Genomic DNA, 18496 nt, shown 5'->3' on the forward strand with positions numbered 1-18496 from the left:
GAGTATAAATGCTTAAAAAAAAGGCCACCCAGGACTGAAGTCAGCCCATCCATGTTTTTTGTTTGTTTGTTGCTTTGTAACACATAGAATACTTTTAACCTAATGGTTAAAAGGACCTAAAACCTAGAAGAATAAGCTTCAGCTCAAGTATTCTGGGCAACCATCCAGATATACTCCATGTTTCATGCAGCTCTCTGTCAAGGAGATGTCATCTCCTCTCTAACACCTCCCAGGCATATTTTTCTTGATTGCCACAAAACCCTAGTGCTGCTTTGGCTCACTTTGAATTATAGCAACACATTCAGAAAAAGCACATAGCACAGCACATGGAAAGTACTACTTCAGCACAAAGATGTGGGAAACTGCATGTATAGGTTTTGTTGTTCAGTCGTTAAGTCGTGTCCGACTCTTTGACCCCATGAACCATATCACGCCAGGCCTTCTTGTCCTTCACTGCCTCCCTGAGTTTGCTCAGTTTCATGCTCATTGCTTCAGTAATGCTATCTAACCATCTCATCCTCTACCGTTCCCTTCTCCTTTTGCCTTCAATCTTTCCCAGCATCATGATCTAAGTCATACCTGAGTGGTCTAGTGGTTTTCCCTACATTCTTCAATTTAAGCCTAAATTTTGCAGTAAGAAGCTCATGATCTGAGCCACAGTCAGTTCCTGGTCTTGTTTTTGCTGTCTGTATAGAGCTTCTCCATCTTTGGCTGCAAAGTATATAATCAGTCTGGTTTCGGTATTGACCATCTGGTGATGTCCATGTGTAGAGTCGTCTCTTGTGTTGTTGGAAAAGAGTGTTTGCTATGACCAGCTTGTTCTCTTGACAGAAGTCTATTAGCCTTTGCCCTGCTTCATTTTGTACTCCAAGGCCAAACTTGCCTGTTATTCCGATTACTCCTTGACTTCCTACTTTAGCATTCCAATCCCCTATGATGAAAAGGACATCTTTTTTTGGTGCTAGTTCTAGAAGGTGTTGTAGGTCTTCATAGAAGCGGTCAACTTCAGCTTCTTCGGCATCAGTGGTTGGGGCATAGACTTGGATTACTGTGATGTTGAATGGTTTGCCTTGGATTCGCACTGAGATCATTCTGTCGTTTTTGAGGTTGTACCCCATTACTGCCTTCCCACTCTCTTATTGACTATGAGTGCCACTCCATTTCTTCTAAGGGTTTCTTGCCCACAGTAGTAGATATAATGGTCACCTGGATTAAATTCACCCATTCCGTAAACGCATTCCCATAAACCCATTCCCATAAACGCACAGGTTCATGCCCTCAATATTCAGCACATGACACAGCACATGACACAGCAAAGCAGGCGCACCCCCAATATTACCATATTGAAATTGGTAAGGGGTGGTGCTTGCAAAAGTGAATTTTATAATTTATAATTTATAATGAAATTGCTATGTGCTGACAGAGACTCTGGCTGTCATCTAGTAAACTTTTAAGGAAATGCCATCTGTGCACCTTGTAAGAATTCAGCCCAGGACTCTGAAAATCTAATTAGACCTGATCCCCATAATATAAAATGTGCATATACAAGGTTTCTTACACATATGACTCCATATGCATCCATTACATATGATTCCAACAGTAATCTAAAATGATGAAGTCCAGTTTGCAAAAATCTGGACAACCATTATATGGTAGACAGAAAGAAAGGCTAGAAGTCTCAACCCTCCTCTCCCAAAAGTCTTTGGGTTTTACACACCCTGGCTTTGCTTCAATGTAGCTACTTAATAGATGTTGCTGCTTCCACTTAGCCTCCTGGAGAACCAACTTTACCCAGCATCCTCCCCCCAGTCCTGGCATATGAGGTAGATAAGGATCCCACAATCCATGGCCTTAGTGGCAAGTACAAAGGAACAAAAGATGATAAAAATGAAATAAATTCTACAGTGCTACCTCCTGGCCCTTATAACTTTAAGACAGCTCCATCTGACAAGTGATAATTGAAATTACTATATTAAAAAAAAAAAGGAAAAGTGAAGATGCAAAAATCCCTGTTCAGCATTAAGTAGTCACAGGTAAAAACATTCAATGGCAAGGAGATAAAAATATAGTGCTATTAAAACCACAGTCAGCATCTTAAAGTAATCTCCCACAGAAAACTACAAAAGGTAAGATAAGATACAAGGTGATAGATCTGCTAATAATATAAAAGCAACTCTGATGCAAAGAGGTGCCAGGTTGCATTAAAACATGTACAGTTTAATAAGCAAGTACAGGGAATGTAAATATCCAGAATCAGATATATCAGAGATCACAAAGCTTAAATAATTGTATATACTCCAAAATAAAATTACTCTTATGAAATATTACTAGCTAGACCTTTTTATTTATCCTTCCCAAGGTAATGCCCTCTGTCTCAATTATTCCTGGATCCCTTGTCCAGATGATCTCTGAGGATTTCAGTCAGATACAGTAATTTCTGAAACTGTTCTACCCAGCCTTGGTTCCCACCTTGTCCTCTCCTTTTCCTGGAGATCACTCTCCTCTCTCTGTTTGGACTTTGGATTTTAAAATTACAAAATATTTCCTCTCCTCAGAGGGGAGCTGTGGGGATCTTCTGAGCTACATGCAGCAAGCATAATCTCTCCAGCTTGAGGCCAAGAGGTAACTCAGAATGCTTGCAACCTGAGGACATGCAGCTGATAGCCTGGAGCACTGTGTGGGACAGGGAGGCTGGGAGGGCCAACCCTCACCAAAGTGTCCCATTTCCTGAGCCTTAAACTATTCCAATAAAATATGTGTGGAGCAAATTCCAGGTTATAAATAATGTCTCACTGCCTCTACCAAGCAACAAGTCGCAGCTTCTCCAAAATCTCAGAAAATTGATAGAACAAGCTTAACAGAATATAGGTCTTAATTTATGGTATAAATATGACAGCGTCCCTCTGGTACACATTCTGCATAACCCAGATAAAAGACAAGCCAAAAGGAACAAAGGAAAAACAACAGGTATTCATTTTCAGACTAATTTGGGATGGGCTGGAATGAACAAACAGACATAACATGTAACAATGCTGAAGAAATAGCTTGCCAGAAATCATGAGCGAGAAGTGCATGGCAAGCCAGGGAGTGCTGAAAGAAGGAAGAGTCTTATCTGTTACTACAAGGCCTACACTAGTGTATGACCACATATCTTGTAAGTAACAGTAACTGCCTGGCTGAAGTGTTAGATCAAGTTCTAGAAAGGATGTATTTAAAAGTCAATCTATTAAAAACCTGCTGAGCAGCCTCATGCAATCAACTATTCTTCTATCTCAGCTCTCTATTTGCATAAGGAAGACTGATAAGCTATTTCAAAGACTGCTTCCAAGCAGAATTGAGAGGGATCTGTGAATACTAGCTAACTTGGTAGTTCTTAACTTGTGCTGTGTGGGCATTTACTACAGACCTCAGTCTCTTGAAGATATATTTGATGTTCCACATTTCTGAGTATGGATCTTTTGATCTTCACTTCTAAGAATTATTAAGTTACTGCCATTCTTTTACACACATCAAATGTCTCGGTCACTCTGCCACTAAAGAAGGTCCACTTATCCATAAAACCCTATTCTTCAATGACCTAGCCAATTATATGTTCATTAGACAGGGAAATAGATTTTGTAAAATGAAAAGCAGGTGAATGTTGTGGTACTTTAAATATTTAATCCATTAATTATGTCATAAAATTTTGCAGACTGAAGTCTGTTTTAAATTCTGATCCTTGCTGACTGCAATTTCCTTCAGTGCTGACTTATACACATTCTCCCAAGAGGAATTAATGAAGGGGGGAAAGGGAGAAATCATTCTCTTACTGTGAATTTCTGTCCTCAGAACCTAATGAAGGACATTTTTTGTCATTGAAAAATCATCCCCCCTCTGCAACAGGTAAGCAAAGAAAACAGTTGCTTCTAGGAGAAGGAACTACTTAGCCCTTCCTGACTGGGGTGGTTGAGTAAGCAGCCACTTAGCTAATTCAGGTCCAATTCAAAGTGCTGGTTTTGACCTTTAAATCCTACGTGGCAGGGGGCTGGGTTATTTGAGAGGACACCTCTCCCTGATAACATCTGCTCATCCCACCAGATCCAGGAGAAAGGGCATGCTACAGGTCTTGTTGGCTAGCGAACGACATCTGTCAGGCCCTAGGCGGTAGGCCTTTTCTGCCATGGTGCCCGCTTTATGGAACAACCTCCTCCCCTACACACAAAGCGAGGCTGGCTCCATCCCTGTTCATTTTCCAGAAGTCCCTCAAAACCTGGTTGTGTCATCAGGCCTGGGGACCCCAGGAGACAGTTGAGACACTATGGTGGCTCCATTGTTATTAATATCTGCTCTTAGCCTAATATCTGTTCTCATTTAGTCTTGTGTTTTAAATTTTTTTTAAAGATAATAATAATAATAATGATGATGATGTTGTTTTGATATATTGTATTAATTTTTTTTAGACTTGTTGTATGCCACCCAGTCACCTGCTTGTGAGATGGGTGGCCATATACATTTGATGAATGAATAAATAAATAAATAATCCTAGTAAGATGCAGGAAAGGATGAGTATGGAGACAGGGCCATTGAACCAAGTTCTGGCTGGAGACTTTGCCAGTAGCTGGGAGAGTGACATGTGAGCAGTTACTGAAGCTATTAGATAGGTATTCAGTAGAAAAAAATTGCCTATCTTCTGAGAATATCATCCTGGAGGACTGGATGTCCATTATTACACCCAGTTTTAGTTCTTATCTCAATTTACTCTGAATCCATGACCATGCAGATTCATTTAGAGCTTTAGCAATCATCTTCAGACCTCCAAAGTGATTCTAGATTTTATAAACATTATTTTTCTTCCTCTGTCCCACTTAGATAAATAAAAAAGGGTTTTGCAAGTATAGGTAAAAAGTAGAAAAAGTAATACCAGAAATAAGAAAGAAAGAAAGAAAGAAAGAAAGAAAGAAAGAAAGAAAGAAAGAAAGAAAGAAAGAAAGAAAGAAAGAAAGAAAAAGAAAGAAAGAACAGCAATTCAGCTGGGCTTGCAGCTTAAACCCTAAACTACAGGCCCAGAAGTGAGGGGCAATGTGGCAAGGTTAGGTTGTTTTCCTTCTTAAAAGCAATCACTGGTGCAGCCTAACTGTTCCAGAGGGAGGTGCTCTGCCAACATTAATGAAAGCTGATATTACTTGCAAACAGCTTTTAGAAAAATTAATGTAAAGAATATTTGGCTTTCTTTAATCTATTTTGACTGCACTGCATTCCAGGAAGAAAATGGGCATTAATCTAACTGAAATGCCCCATTATGTTCTGGTTGCAATAAGCTTCTAACAGACTTGTCACAGATCTAAGAGTCTTTGTAAGCGATTACTTTTATTTTTATCCTGACACCTGCAGAGAAGAAGAATCCAGCTTCAGAAAATAATTTGTCACCCCAGATTTAGCACAGATAAAAGTAAAACATAGCCTGCTGGCTGCCATTACAAATATGGATTATTTATCCCCTACTTAAGAATGTGACAACAAACACACACACACACACACACACACACGTAGAACTATATCCAGTAAGATATTACCTATTCCTCAGTTCCTCAATTTTTAATATTTGGTTTTTCACTTCCCTCAATTTTATTCTGAAAGTCTATGTTACTTCCTGCAAAACCATACATCAAAATATTAAGATCACAAATCTGGATTAAGGAAACTCCTGGTAGAATTCATGCCAGAATAAGTTAGATAATGATTTTTAAAAATACTACAGTGCAGATAAACATGATGATTTGATCTACAACAAAAAAGATTAAACCATCATAATTCCAAGAAATACTTTCCTAATTTGTCAACTCCTCAGACAACTATGCAAACACAGACATTTAAAGAGTTGGTTTTCAGCAGTGAAGCCCTTGTCCTTAAAAAGGAAAATCCAACTTTGGCCTCAGTCTGAAGCATCACTATGAAACTGACTCCAGCAACATTGTAACTGAAGACATAAAAACAACAACCACCACCAGAAAGGTATGACAACTGATCTAACTACATGAAGATAATTATTGGGGAGTAGTAATAAAATCATATCTAGTCACTCAAAGAGACTAGTCTGTGAATGCATGACTATCTGTATGTAACCATTAATTTGGCTTTGCAATCAGTCGTTCTATATGTCAAAATGAACAATCACTTGGTGCAAAAAGTGATGATAATTATATGAATAAGCCAAACCTTGCTGTAAACAAATGAACAAACAACCTTGCTGCAAAAACATTCCTAAAACATCAACAGGAATGCTAAAATTAATATCATGCCAAAATATTTAGTGTACTTACAAGAGAAGATCTTCACTACAAGAAAGATCACATGATGATTACAATCCTGCTGACATTCCTATTAGAAAGAGGAATTGGCCAGGTGCCATGCTGTCCTTACATTTGTGGCAGCCTCTTGATTTTTCATAGTTAAATGCTTCTCAATATAACATACGCATATTAAATAATACAGATGTGACTACAAACAATTGTCTCATCAAAATTCAATTTCCAAACTCACTGCTTAAAACATGCTTCAAACCAATAAATGAAAAGTAATGTATTTATAGCATCCATAACATAATTTTAATTACGTTGGAATCAAAGCTGGTGCTTCCCAGTAGTGGTTTGTTTAGCTTTTAGAGGTAGAAGGATGGATTTGCTGTGAACCTAAAAGCCTGACTGCAAACCACCAAAGATGCAAAAACCATCATCCAGGGTTGCAGAAATACTTCAGGTTTTCAGCGCTATGATAGATACATGCTGGGTTGTATGTGATGCTGATGCATAACTGTCTTGCAGTGTGCAAGATTTCATATCTAGCACGCTGAGCTGATTGGGTGAACTGCCATTTGGAGCATCAGTGTTTTGGCAGGGGTCCTATTACATAACATGGGCTATCTCAGGTTTCTCAACATGAATTAGATACACCATTCTGAGCAGAGTAGCTCAGGTTAATTCCCCTCCCCCCACCTTTTTTAATTCTTTTGTTTCTTGGGTGTTATTATCTCATCCTTTTAACAGCTGGTTATGACACCTAAATAATCTCCCACAAATTGAGTTAACAAATTGTTTTTGTTCTAAGGCTTCTGTAATTATTAATGCCAGGAAGCACTGTTTGTGGTGGAAATGGTAAATGAGCCTCGACTGGTCTTGGCTTCTGCCGTCTTCTTTTACTATCTCCCCCCATGGAAGGAAGCTGAATCCCTCCCTCCCTCCCTCCCTTCCTTTTTTTTTTTTTACTGAATTTATACCCTGCCTTTTTGTTTATTTCAACATTTCAATAGCCTAAAACACAGAGTATAAAACTTAATGGATTTATTTCACTTAAAACAAAAACCAAGATTAAAAATAAATCCTTATAATTAATAAATAAGAAATATTTCCTCATTACTGAGAAAGTGGGAGCTAAACAGGTCTGCTTAGGGGCACATATCATAGCTAGATGCTACACAGAAGGCAGCCTTTTCTCATATAACCCACAGTCAAGCTTCTGGCAATGGGGCATCTTCAGAAGGGCCTCTCCTGCTGATCCAAGTAACCAGGCAGTATTGTGGCAGGAGAGGTGTTCCCACAGATAGGTGGTCCTGAGCTGTTTGGGCCTCAGGTCAACACCAGCATCTTAAACCATGGCTGAAGAGCAACTGATAGCTGCACAGAGCTTTCAACACAGGCTTTAATGGTTCCTATATCTTGCACCTGTCAACAGGCTGGCCAGTTACAATTTCTGGATACTTTTCAAGCACAATCACACATAAGACACACTGCAGTAGTTGGGGTGGACCGTAATCAAGTGTCAGGCCTAGCCCAAAGAACTCCTGGAGACCATGCAGGTTCAATCAGCAAGGTTTATTTGCCAGCACCTGTTTACAGAAATCTTCTCAGACTGACCAGCAGTTCCCAGGCACAAGTCTCTACTATCTTCTGGAATGTTTAGGGATGCGCCAGCTTTCTCCGCTTATCTCCAGAGCGTTGCTCTGGAGACGAGAGTACCGTTTTCACCCCCCTTCCTCCATTCCAGTCCATCACACCAAGTGTGGAAAACTATTGCTAAGTCTGACTGGCTTAGGAAGGACTGCAGTTGGAGCACTAAGACAGTGGTACAAACGTGCTCTTCACCACAGCCGCCCTCTGCAAATCTAGTGATAGTTAGGGGTCAGAAAGCACATCCAACTGTTCCTTCTGGGAGAGCGCAGCCTCATTCAGAACAGACTACACCTCAGTCTCAGAGTTCAGCTTTCTCCTTATCAACAGCACCACCGCCTTGTTTGGATTTAATTTAATTTTGCTGGGAGTCAGGCGGCATATAAATTTAATGGATGATGATGATGATGATGATGATGATGATGATGATGATGATGATGATTATCAGCTTCTCAGAATCATAGGATGGAAGGGTTAGAAGGGTACATGGAGATAATCTAGTTCAACTTCCTGCCCATTGCAGGAATCCACTATCAAGCATTCCTTTAGTGAAGACCACCAATTCCTGAGCAAACAGCAATGTTGCTGAACAGTTCTTATCATTAGGACATTTTTCCTGATGTACAACCTGTCTCATTCAGCCTAGTATTGAGATTAAGCATTTAAGGGTACTAATCACTTGCTTGAGGTTTGAGCTGGGTGTCATCAACACACTGATGGTATCCTAGTCCAAAACCCCTAATAACTTCCTCTAGCAGTTTGAGCATATGTGTCAGCACAGGAGACAAGCAGAATCCTGAGGATCATCATAAAACAATGAATGTTAGCCCTATAAGGAAGACCAGACTAAGAAACCAATACCATACTGTATTGATATAAAATTACTTTTATTGGAAAAGCTATTGTAACAGAATCTTATAATTCTGAATGTGCTTCCCTCCTCCCTCACTTTATCTTCGAGTGAATTAAGGAGGGGCCTGTCTGAGACATTTTCTCAAATTAGTTTCTTGGTATGGACTTAAGCCACACTTGTCTGATTGTTGCCTTGATAGTGGCTCTTCCTCCTGTCTTTCAAGGCCATTCCCAATGCCCTCTACATTCCTAACACCCTCTACCATGATACAAGCATAGCAGTAATATTGAAAGCTGCTGAAAAGTCAAAGAGAACTAGCAGGGTTACACTCCATCTCATTTAGTTTCTGATATAAATCATCCAGCAAGATTACTAAAGTAATTTCAAGTGCCATATTCTGGATTTAACCTTAATTGAAATGAGCCTAGAAAATCAGTTTTATCCAGATGTATCTGGAGCTGCAAGTCTCCTACTTCTCAATCACCTTATCTAAGAATGATGTATTTTAGATAGCTTTTTTTTTCAAGCCATGGCAAAGATTCTGCTGCCTTTGAAAGCTTCATTTATTAGAAAAAAAGAAGCTGTCTATCCAAGTACCTACTTCATCCAGCTCCAAACAAGTGACTTTTTGCAGTAGGGATAACTCTATATCCTTTGAAAACAAAATGAGATGATTTTGCATCCATCTGAAAAGAGATAGGAAGGTGTCTCTCCCTATTCTGAGAATTGATTTAAGGCATGACAATGCTGTCCAAGGCTATGGCCTGAAGGAAGATGATGCAGCTACTTTCCTGAAGCGAAAGGTAAGAGTGTAGTCATACCAGGTTGAGAAACTGTCTGGGAGCCCCACAGATGATGGATGGCGGCTTATGTTTTACAAACGGAAGGAAAGAGGGATATAGTTGTACCAAATAAAGAAAAACATGCAGCATTGCAGGAGAAAGATTGAAGTCTGAGAATTGTGGCAAGTTCTCTTAAAGATTATGGGATGAGGAAATGAGGAAAAGGTATTGAGAAAGCCAAGCACCATTGCTCCGGGTAATGAAAAAGCTTATACTGCAAAGCAATAAATGCAGATTGACATATTAGTGGCTACAGGCATTTCTTATGCACAGCTGAAAGACTCAGTTGAGCCAGGTATACTTATATAATGGTAAGCAGAGAGAACCTGTATGGGATGCTGGTTAAAATGTGTTGGACTCAGTTTGAATCCCTGCTAGGTGACAGAACTTACTGGATAAGCTTGGACAGGTCAGACATTTATACATATAGGCTAGACCATTCTACCCACATACTAACCAATCCTCACTACATTCCAAAACACAGTTGCAAGTTTAAGCTGGCATTAGGGGATTGCTGCCACAACATAAGTTTAACTCATTCCTATTCAAAAAAGTATTTCCATCTACCCCTAGATAGTTCTGGTTCTAGTCTGCCTTGTTTCTCTATGGCAAATAGCCCCCACGAATACAATATTCTCCTAAAATTGCACAGTGATTTTCATTCTGTGTTTCAGATACTAAAAAAATCATCAAAAATATTGCCCTCTGAGGTACACACTTTCTTTTTTACAACATAAGTTTGGAAGGATTCCTTTAAGCCCAGACAATCATCTGAGACATACACAAAAAGGTAGGGAAAATATGTCCTTGTTTACTGCATTAAAGCACAAAAACTGTTGCACTCTAGGATGAAAAATGATATACGCAACTCACATAAAAAACATGATTTTAACTACTGAAAAATTAGACTCCAGGGATAAAAACAAAACGAGAATCTTCCGAGTTTCACAAGAAAGTCATTGCTTTTTTGAAAGAATGAGAATCCAAGCCATATAAGGCTACATGTCACGTTGGCTTTTTTCCCCGTCTGTTCTAATGGGATTTGAAAAAAAGACCCAACTCTGTTAATGGAAGAGAAGAAATACACAGCTACAATTGTTACTTCAAAGATTAACTGATTTGTTCTGAACTAAAATCTCAGGATTTAATGTGGCAGATAATAAACTGTCTTCTTAAACTGCCCTTTGATTTAAACACTGCTTGTCTGCACAATTAAAGTGGTATATTTCCACATGCAATCTTACTATTGTTCAAATACCATTTCTCATTCTCAGCATCAACTAAGCATTGCTTCTCCTCATTCTTATGTTGCCTGAAAACTCAATGCAGAACAGAACACAGAAATGGAATGGCAACTCCGTCTAATGCAGCTCCTCCCAACATTTTGCTGCCTCACTACTGAGTCTTTATTGCAGGGATGGAAGAGTGCAGCTGAGGAACCAGATATAGTCCATGGGCATCCCCTTTGTGGCTCTCAGACACCCCACCCCCAAGTAGGTAGATGTCATGGGCTGTGAGAATAACCTTGGGAGACAGGAGGAAGAGCCACAGTCCAGACAACAAACAAAACACATCTCAGCCCAAAGAAGCAATGGGGATGTGGAAAGTGTCTCAGAAGGGACTCTTCTTAGTTCTCTGGAAAGTAAAGCCAAGGGAGGGGAGAAGTGCTTTCAGACTTGCAAGATGCTGTTACTGTAACCTTACAATAAAGGCAGTGCTGATAATCATGGTTTTGGTTTCTTGTCTGGACTACTCAAAGGGCTGACAGTAGACCTCTTCATCCCCAATAAACAAGTCTTGGCTCAAGCCACTTCTGAAGCATGGTGCCTGTAATGAAATACAGCCTGTTGTGGTTCCCAAGCTGAGAGACGTTGTGCTACCTGCTCTACAGACTGCAGGTCCTAGAGATACCACCACAGTAAGGAATGGCAGGTAACGTAAAATGAGAGGAATCCCAAAGATACTTTCCCTCAAGCCTGATTCATCTCTGGATTTAGTTTACATTCTACCACCCAGTGTGTGTCAGGCTCAGGACAAGGGCTTGTACTGACAGAAGAGCTCCGTTTCAGGCAAAAGCTGTTTGGTATTTGGCATTTTAAATTCTTCAGGGAGGCAGTGAAACAGTTTTCCCCAATTTGGCACCCTCCAGGTATGTTAGACAATAATCCCCTTAATGCCCAGGCAATATGCAGGCTACGAGTTACTACCCAGAACAACTGGAGGAAGCTGTTATTTAATTTATATAGGGAAAATAAATAAACAAACAAACAAACAAACAAACAAACAAATAAATAATATTCCCTATATAAATTAGGGAAGACTACAATGGAGCTTAAAGGAGTAACTCATTGGGCCACAGTTTACATTCAGCCTGTCTCAGAGTAAGTAAAGCTTCTCAAGAACCTGCACAATAAAGAATTTCAGGGAGTGGCACCATATCCCTCCATCAAATTGGGAAAACCACATGGGCTACATTCAATGCATCCTATCTGTTGTCTATCTTGCCAGTCCCTTATGACAACTGCACTGAGTAAATCACCCCGATATGCTTGCAAAGAGCAACTTTAAAAACAGCAGCTTCAACTCTTAATCCTGGATTTAAATCCTAATGGCTGCCTAGACAGAATGTAAAGCTCTCTGCCTCTTCCCCAGCCTGCTTTTAGTGGCATCAGAAGCTTTTCCAACAGCTGACCAGAGCACAGAAAGGGCACAAGAGAACCTCGAGAGCCACTGTGAAACAAACGGTCTAACTGCCTGATCTGGCATAAGGCAGGTGGTTTCCCAAACCAAAGTATTACTCTGATTTTTTAAAACATTTTATCTACGTGTGCATCATAATCAATGAGAGCCAGGACATTGTATCCTCCTTCCTCGACACAAATTATTGGAAGAGAAAGGCCCCTTATGAAATCCATCAATCCCCACCCTGACTCTCTTCACAGTTTTAGACAAATCCATGCCCCCACCAATCATTCTCTAAAAATAGTAGCCAAGGAGCCATCGCACTAGACAAAGGAGTCAGGCCCTTCAGGCCACCCTGCAATTCAGGTATTACCAACAAATGAACACTCATCAGAACGTGGCAACCAATGATGGCTTCTTGGAATTCTAATCCTATATGGTGTATGTATTTTTAGCCAGGATTGCTCATTCATGCACTTCAGTTTTAAATGCAATGGGCAAAATAGCTTCAGCTCTTTTTAATAGCCCACATTTAGAAAAGTTATAATTAAATGCCTTCTTCAAAAAGGATGTATTAAAATAGTATTCCTCTTTTTATCCCATTGTGTGTAAACTGTCAACAGTTCCTAAAGATCTACTAGCAATGAGGTGGTTAGTGGCACAACTTATTCATACGTTATTTTAATGTACATTAGGGTTTTTTGTTTTACTCCTAGAATGTTATGGTGCTCAAAAGAAAGAAAAAGCATATTAAAAATCCTCAAGTAGAAAGTGTCCAAAAAAAGCCTGAGAGTACCGAAGTTTGGGATGTGACCCAAATCACATCTTTACTAGGGATGGCTGATCATCACCCATGAGGAAAGAGACATCCTATTTAATTAGTTAGAAAATTCAAAGGCCCTCCCTCCTTCTCCAGGTTCACTATTCAAGACAAAAGCACATGGCCTTTACTGAGATCTTTTTCTCATATATTTAGCAATTATGCAAAACTATTGGGAAGTTTATAATCTTATGTGAAGGTTCTTGTACATAAAAGAAGGCTCATTCCTGTGTATTATTACTATTATATAGCAATATACATTTCTACACATCAAATGGTTATCTTCTAAAGAGCAAGATGCTTTGCAAAGATAGTGAAGGTGGTCCCTCTCTCCAGAGGCAATGGCAGTTTGTGGAAAAAGCAGATTTGTGACAATAATGAGACAATAGCAATAGTAAAGTGAAGTGAAGCATCTCTGAGCTAGAACCCAGCAGGCCTTCCCAAAGATAGGCGAATACTGAAGATCAGCAGCTTACCTGGATCTTCACAGCAATGAGCACAGAGCTAAGCTCCTTGTCTAGTTCCCGCAGCACCGTCAGCTTTTTCAGGCGAAGGCTGCAGAGCCTGGAAGACAGAGAGAATGGGATACATTCAGGCACTACCATCCCAGAGTCCCTGCTGCATGATACAAGATGCTCCGGAGGTAGCCTGGGATATTGGCTGACCGCAGCGGGGCCCAATTTGCTTGTCTAGCCCAGGAACTTCTGGATTCATGCACCACAGAGAAAGCGGATCAGAAAAAGAGGAAAGGAGGAAAATTAATAAAGCTAAAGCAGGATTAAGAAGATTATGCTATGACAGGAAGTTGCAAAGCACACAGAAGAGAAATCCCTGCCCAAAAGGAAACCAGTGCCAGCTCTGTACAGAGACACTGAATGATTAGGGGAACTTCTTTACAACTATTACAGTATCCTTGCCCTTAATGTAACCCAAAGGAATTTTTTCTTGCTTATTTACTACTCTGGGTTATGTATAAATAATACATAAATAAAGTAGTAAGGTGTGCAACAGCAGATAAATACATAAGCTTGAGTTAAATCTGTTCACCCAAATCATCCTACTCAGTGAATCCCATTACTCCCCATTTGGTCCCATCAGCCTTGTTTCTGAATCGCTTTACTAGCACTGAATGCAGCCTGGTGTTTAAACAATCATTACTCATCATTCAACCAGGAATTCTAAGCAGAGGAATGGGGAGGGAGGAATACAAATCCTCTTTCTCAGTCACTCCACTTGGTTTATGGGATGTTGACAGGGGTTGGAAGAAGCACTATGAGGATGATGAGGATGATGATGATGATAGTTGGTTGTACAGTCAGCCAGATGTTTAGACTGGATTTGGCATCTTTATCCACCTACTGAGTCCTTCCCAAGGACCTGGAATAGTTATTATTAGCGTTCTACGAGGCTGGAAGAAGGTGACAAATTTAGTTTGTTACAATAGTTATTTCCAAGAAATTCCTTCAGCATCATTGTTCTGAAAATAAAAATTTAGAACACCTTTTTCATCTAAAAGCACCATTTTACTTTTAGACCAAAGTTTATTAAGTGATTTTTTTTAAGTGATGAGCTATAACTGATAACTCATAAAAAAAAAAGTTATGTGCAGACCTCAGGATGGACGGTATGGTTCGCTATCGTTTTCTTCCTTCACAAGCCCAACAGAAACATGCCAATGACTGATTTCTGAACATATGCAGTATGCATCATTCATAAAGCTCATAAAATGCAAACCTTTGTACAAAATCTAGGTCAGCCTTGACTCAATTTTTTCCAGTTGCAGTGGCAGTACATATATTAACTACTTTCCTATACAGACGTGTGAATCTACCACCACCTTTCCACTATCAAAAAGAGAATGGCAGAGTATGTGAGAGAGGTGGATATTTTGTGTATCATAAAAGCTTAGCTACCTGTGCAGGTATAAAAGCTGACCAAAAAGTATGCAAGCTTTTAGAAATCAAACTACTTCAAACAGTGTATTGTTGAAGGCTTTCACAACCGGAATACGATGGCTGGTGTGGGTCTTCCGGGCTGTGTGGCCGTGTTCTGGAAGTTTTGTTTCCTAACGTTTCGCCAGCATCTGTGACCGGCATCTTCAGAGAGCAGGAGCACAGACAGGAGCAGTCTCACTCACTTCAAACAGTCCTACATTTTGTTGAGAGGGATTTGGGTGTACTGCTGTGGATTGAATGGAATTCTGTATCTTTTGTGTCCCTCCCCCCCCCCCCCCGCCAGCACTGACCTAAGGCCTGCCACCAACTCCAGGACTTATTTGGACTGAGGTGTTAAATACTAGGATCAAGCAGCTTGGGCTTGCTTCTACCACTGCAGATGTTCTCAGATGGTGCTTGATTACTACTGAACCACATCATGATGGGCTTCATACAAGAAGGCTGACACTGTCCTTCTGTCAGAAAGTGGAAAATGGAAAGTAAAAGTTTTCTCCTGCTGGCCAGTTATGCAGCAGAATGGCAACAATTCAGCAAAAAGATCTGGTTTCCTATACTAAATTTTCAAAGAAAACAAACCTTCACTCCTAGGAGCTCCTTGATGGAATAGCCATCAATACCCTTTTGATTGCTTTGAGGACACTTACCACTGAAGCATTTCAAAAATTCAGCAGGCACACTACTAAAAATTGCTTTCTACAGCAATACATTCTACACATTTACAATTCCCCAAACATTTAGCTTCTAAATAAAAAATCAGCAGGTGGCAGCATCTAGCTGAACCAGGGCTAATTTCTGAAGCAAAGCAGATTTAGTCCTGGTTAATGTTTGGATGGGGATCATCTAGTAATTCCAGGGCTGCAGATTAGAGCAGAAAGTAGAACCCCCCCCCCCCAGGTGCTAGTTACCTTCTGAAAAATTGCTAAGCAAACTGCATACATGTAGTCATTGGGTCTTGAGCTCAGTCTGAAGGTTAGTCTTACATTATACAAACTCTATGTACTGTCTTCAGTGCCACAGAATTTGCTATAGGTGCTTTATGATTCCTTGTATGATTCCTGCAAGTAGTGATATCCCCTCAAACATAAATAAATTAGGATATGCATCTTATGAGACACAGCAGCAAACTGCTTTATGCGCATCATACCTTTGTCACCGAGTGTTAAATTTAGTTGGTCTTCAACTCAGCACAATAAATCAGCCCTAATGCTAGCAACAGGTCCCTAAAGAGAAAGTCTGGTTCCCTATGAGGTCACCAGTATTTACAGCTATCTAAATGTACGTAAACACATACGCACACACCAGTCCCCAAGTCTCTGGAGCTCCTTCTCTACTGCCTTGATTTCTGTAGGGAAGAAAGGGAGAAGCCTACAGAAATTATCTTTTTTTTTTTTTTGGATCAATACATTCTTTTTATTCAGCCCAAGACAGTTTAGTTCATTAGCCATCAGCATGAATTTTTTCTAACCAAGGGCATCACAGGAAGAAGGAAAGCTAAGACCCCCTTTCCATAATTTAAGCATGGCATTGATCATTCCTCAGAACCATCCATAGCATTTCTGTTACAATATTTTTATACTGGCTTACGAGCAAATTCTCTTCAAGGCACAGTTTACAAGAAAAACATATTTAAATAAAAATAAATGCAATGCACCTAAAACAGAAGTATACAACATTTAAAACTGTATCAACAAAAGCTAGAAATTAAAAACAGGAAGAGCTGATTATACATATTAATTATATTACTATCTTACCAACAAGATCAAATGCTAAGATACATTATATAAATAACTATACATTATATAAATGTATAGTTATTTCAAGGTTATATTTCTTCCATGGATTATTTTTTTCAGATGCTCAACATAAAATTACTGTAACAGTTTTCATCCATTTGTTCTTATACCCATGAGCAACTGTTGCACAAATTTTGTTTTGTTTTGTTAAGCCTGATTGGAATGTAATAAAATATAGGCCAACCTCTCTTAATGTTTCCATTTAACATACTATATTGAGATCATTTAAATCAAAATTTTAAAAGTTGGCCCACTACATTCATATCATAATAAGCCAGCAGCATTTTGCTTTTATTCATCCAACTGTCAGGAGAAGCACATTTTAATTTCAGTAATGAAGCTCAGAAAATGTAGCTCAATATCTTACATGCCGGGTTACTTTCTCTTCTCTTTTTTGTAACTATCAGAACATTTTCACCAATTTTAGTAAACCTGTTACTAGGAGACTTCTTTGATAAATCCTAACATTCTGAGATGCTAGTAGATGCATAAAATCCAAACTGACATAATAATTCTAACCATAATTATTCATAGTTATCTACTGTATAATATTGCTAACAGAGCATTCCCACTCATGCTTCTTTGTTATAGTGGTTTACACGAAACACTTAAGCTGGGTTCACATATTATGTTAAGCCATGGTTTGTATAAATATGGTTCAAATAAGTCACAATTTAGTTGCATTCATACAACTAGCCATGCCAAGACTAAATAAATAATGCTGGACTTAACAAGGTATGTGAAGACTGCAAGAATCCAGTGCAGAGACTGCAGTGGTATGGTCATATGCTCTGACTGAGGAACTCTGATTAGGAAATGAGTTACCCTGTTCAAAAGAGGCTGAAGATCCTAGATATTCCAATGAAAAATCCTATGAAGGACATGTAATACTAGTCTAGTCTTATGGCTGTAAACATAAAATGAACAAACATTATTATTTTGGCCTTCTGAACAGCAATAGAATAAGAATAAGTAAAATGTGGTAATCAAATGTAGATGTTTATTTCCATACATTACACTTCCCAATAAAAACATTTTACAGTACACTTCATTTATGAAAATTCCTGCCCCAACTAATTGCTGCTGTACACTGATCTTCTCAGTATCAAGCCAGGTGACACATTTCCTATATGTAGTCATTTAAGGTGTTTATAGAGAGAAGAAAATTGTATGACACTTGGCAGAGAGAGGACATAACCATTCCTTAATGCCCCAGTCCCTCCCTCCCTCCCTCCCTCTCTCTCTCTCACACACACACACTTGAAACTCCTGGAAACAATGGAACTTAACCCTCCCAACAAACCGTTTTAGGATGTACAGTATTTTCATGCTATAGCAGGTAAAATTGATAACTCTCCTATTCTCTGAATAGTCTGTTCCACTCCCATAGTTGCTAGTTTTTTAAAAAAAAAGATGTGTGAAACAGGTATATGAAATACCAATGACATCTGACATATTGTCTAGTTGGGTCTTCAGTTGGGTCAGGCTGAGGACTCATAGCAGACAAGGAAGAGAAAGGAAAAATGGACAGGAGGAAAAAAATCTTTTTTCTCCAACCCTTGCTCTTCCCTGTGTGAAATTTATTTCCATGGATCTATACTTAAAACATGTTTAAAATAAAAAGAATGC

General features: G+C 39.3%; 1 protein-coding gene across 5 annotated transcripts in view; it reads right to left on the reverse strand.

Moving 5' to 3' along the window:
• Positions 1 to 18496, reverse strand: part of LOC103064748 (phosphofurin acidic cluster sorting protein 2-like) — a 159853-nt gene that overhangs the window by 36469 nt on the left and 104888 nt on the right. For all 5 annotated transcript variants that reach the window (XM_015891506.3, XM_025162982.2, XM_025162983.2 and 2 more), the window contains exon 2: positions 13596 to 13683. In XM_015891506.3, coding sequence (XP_015746992.3) covers positions 13596 to 13683 — 88 coding nt within the window. The remainder of the gene's footprint in view (positions 1 to 13595; positions 13684 to 18496) is intronic.

Source organism: Python bivittatus, unplaced genomic scaffold, assembly GCF_059951505.1.
Source record: "Python bivittatus isolate LINGU-HERP-01145 unplaced genomic scaffold, Pbiv_v1 ctg000020_np1212, whole genome shotgun sequence".
Taxonomy (NCBI): Eukaryota; Metazoa; Chordata; class Lepidosauria; order Squamata; family Pythonidae; genus Python; species Python bivittatus.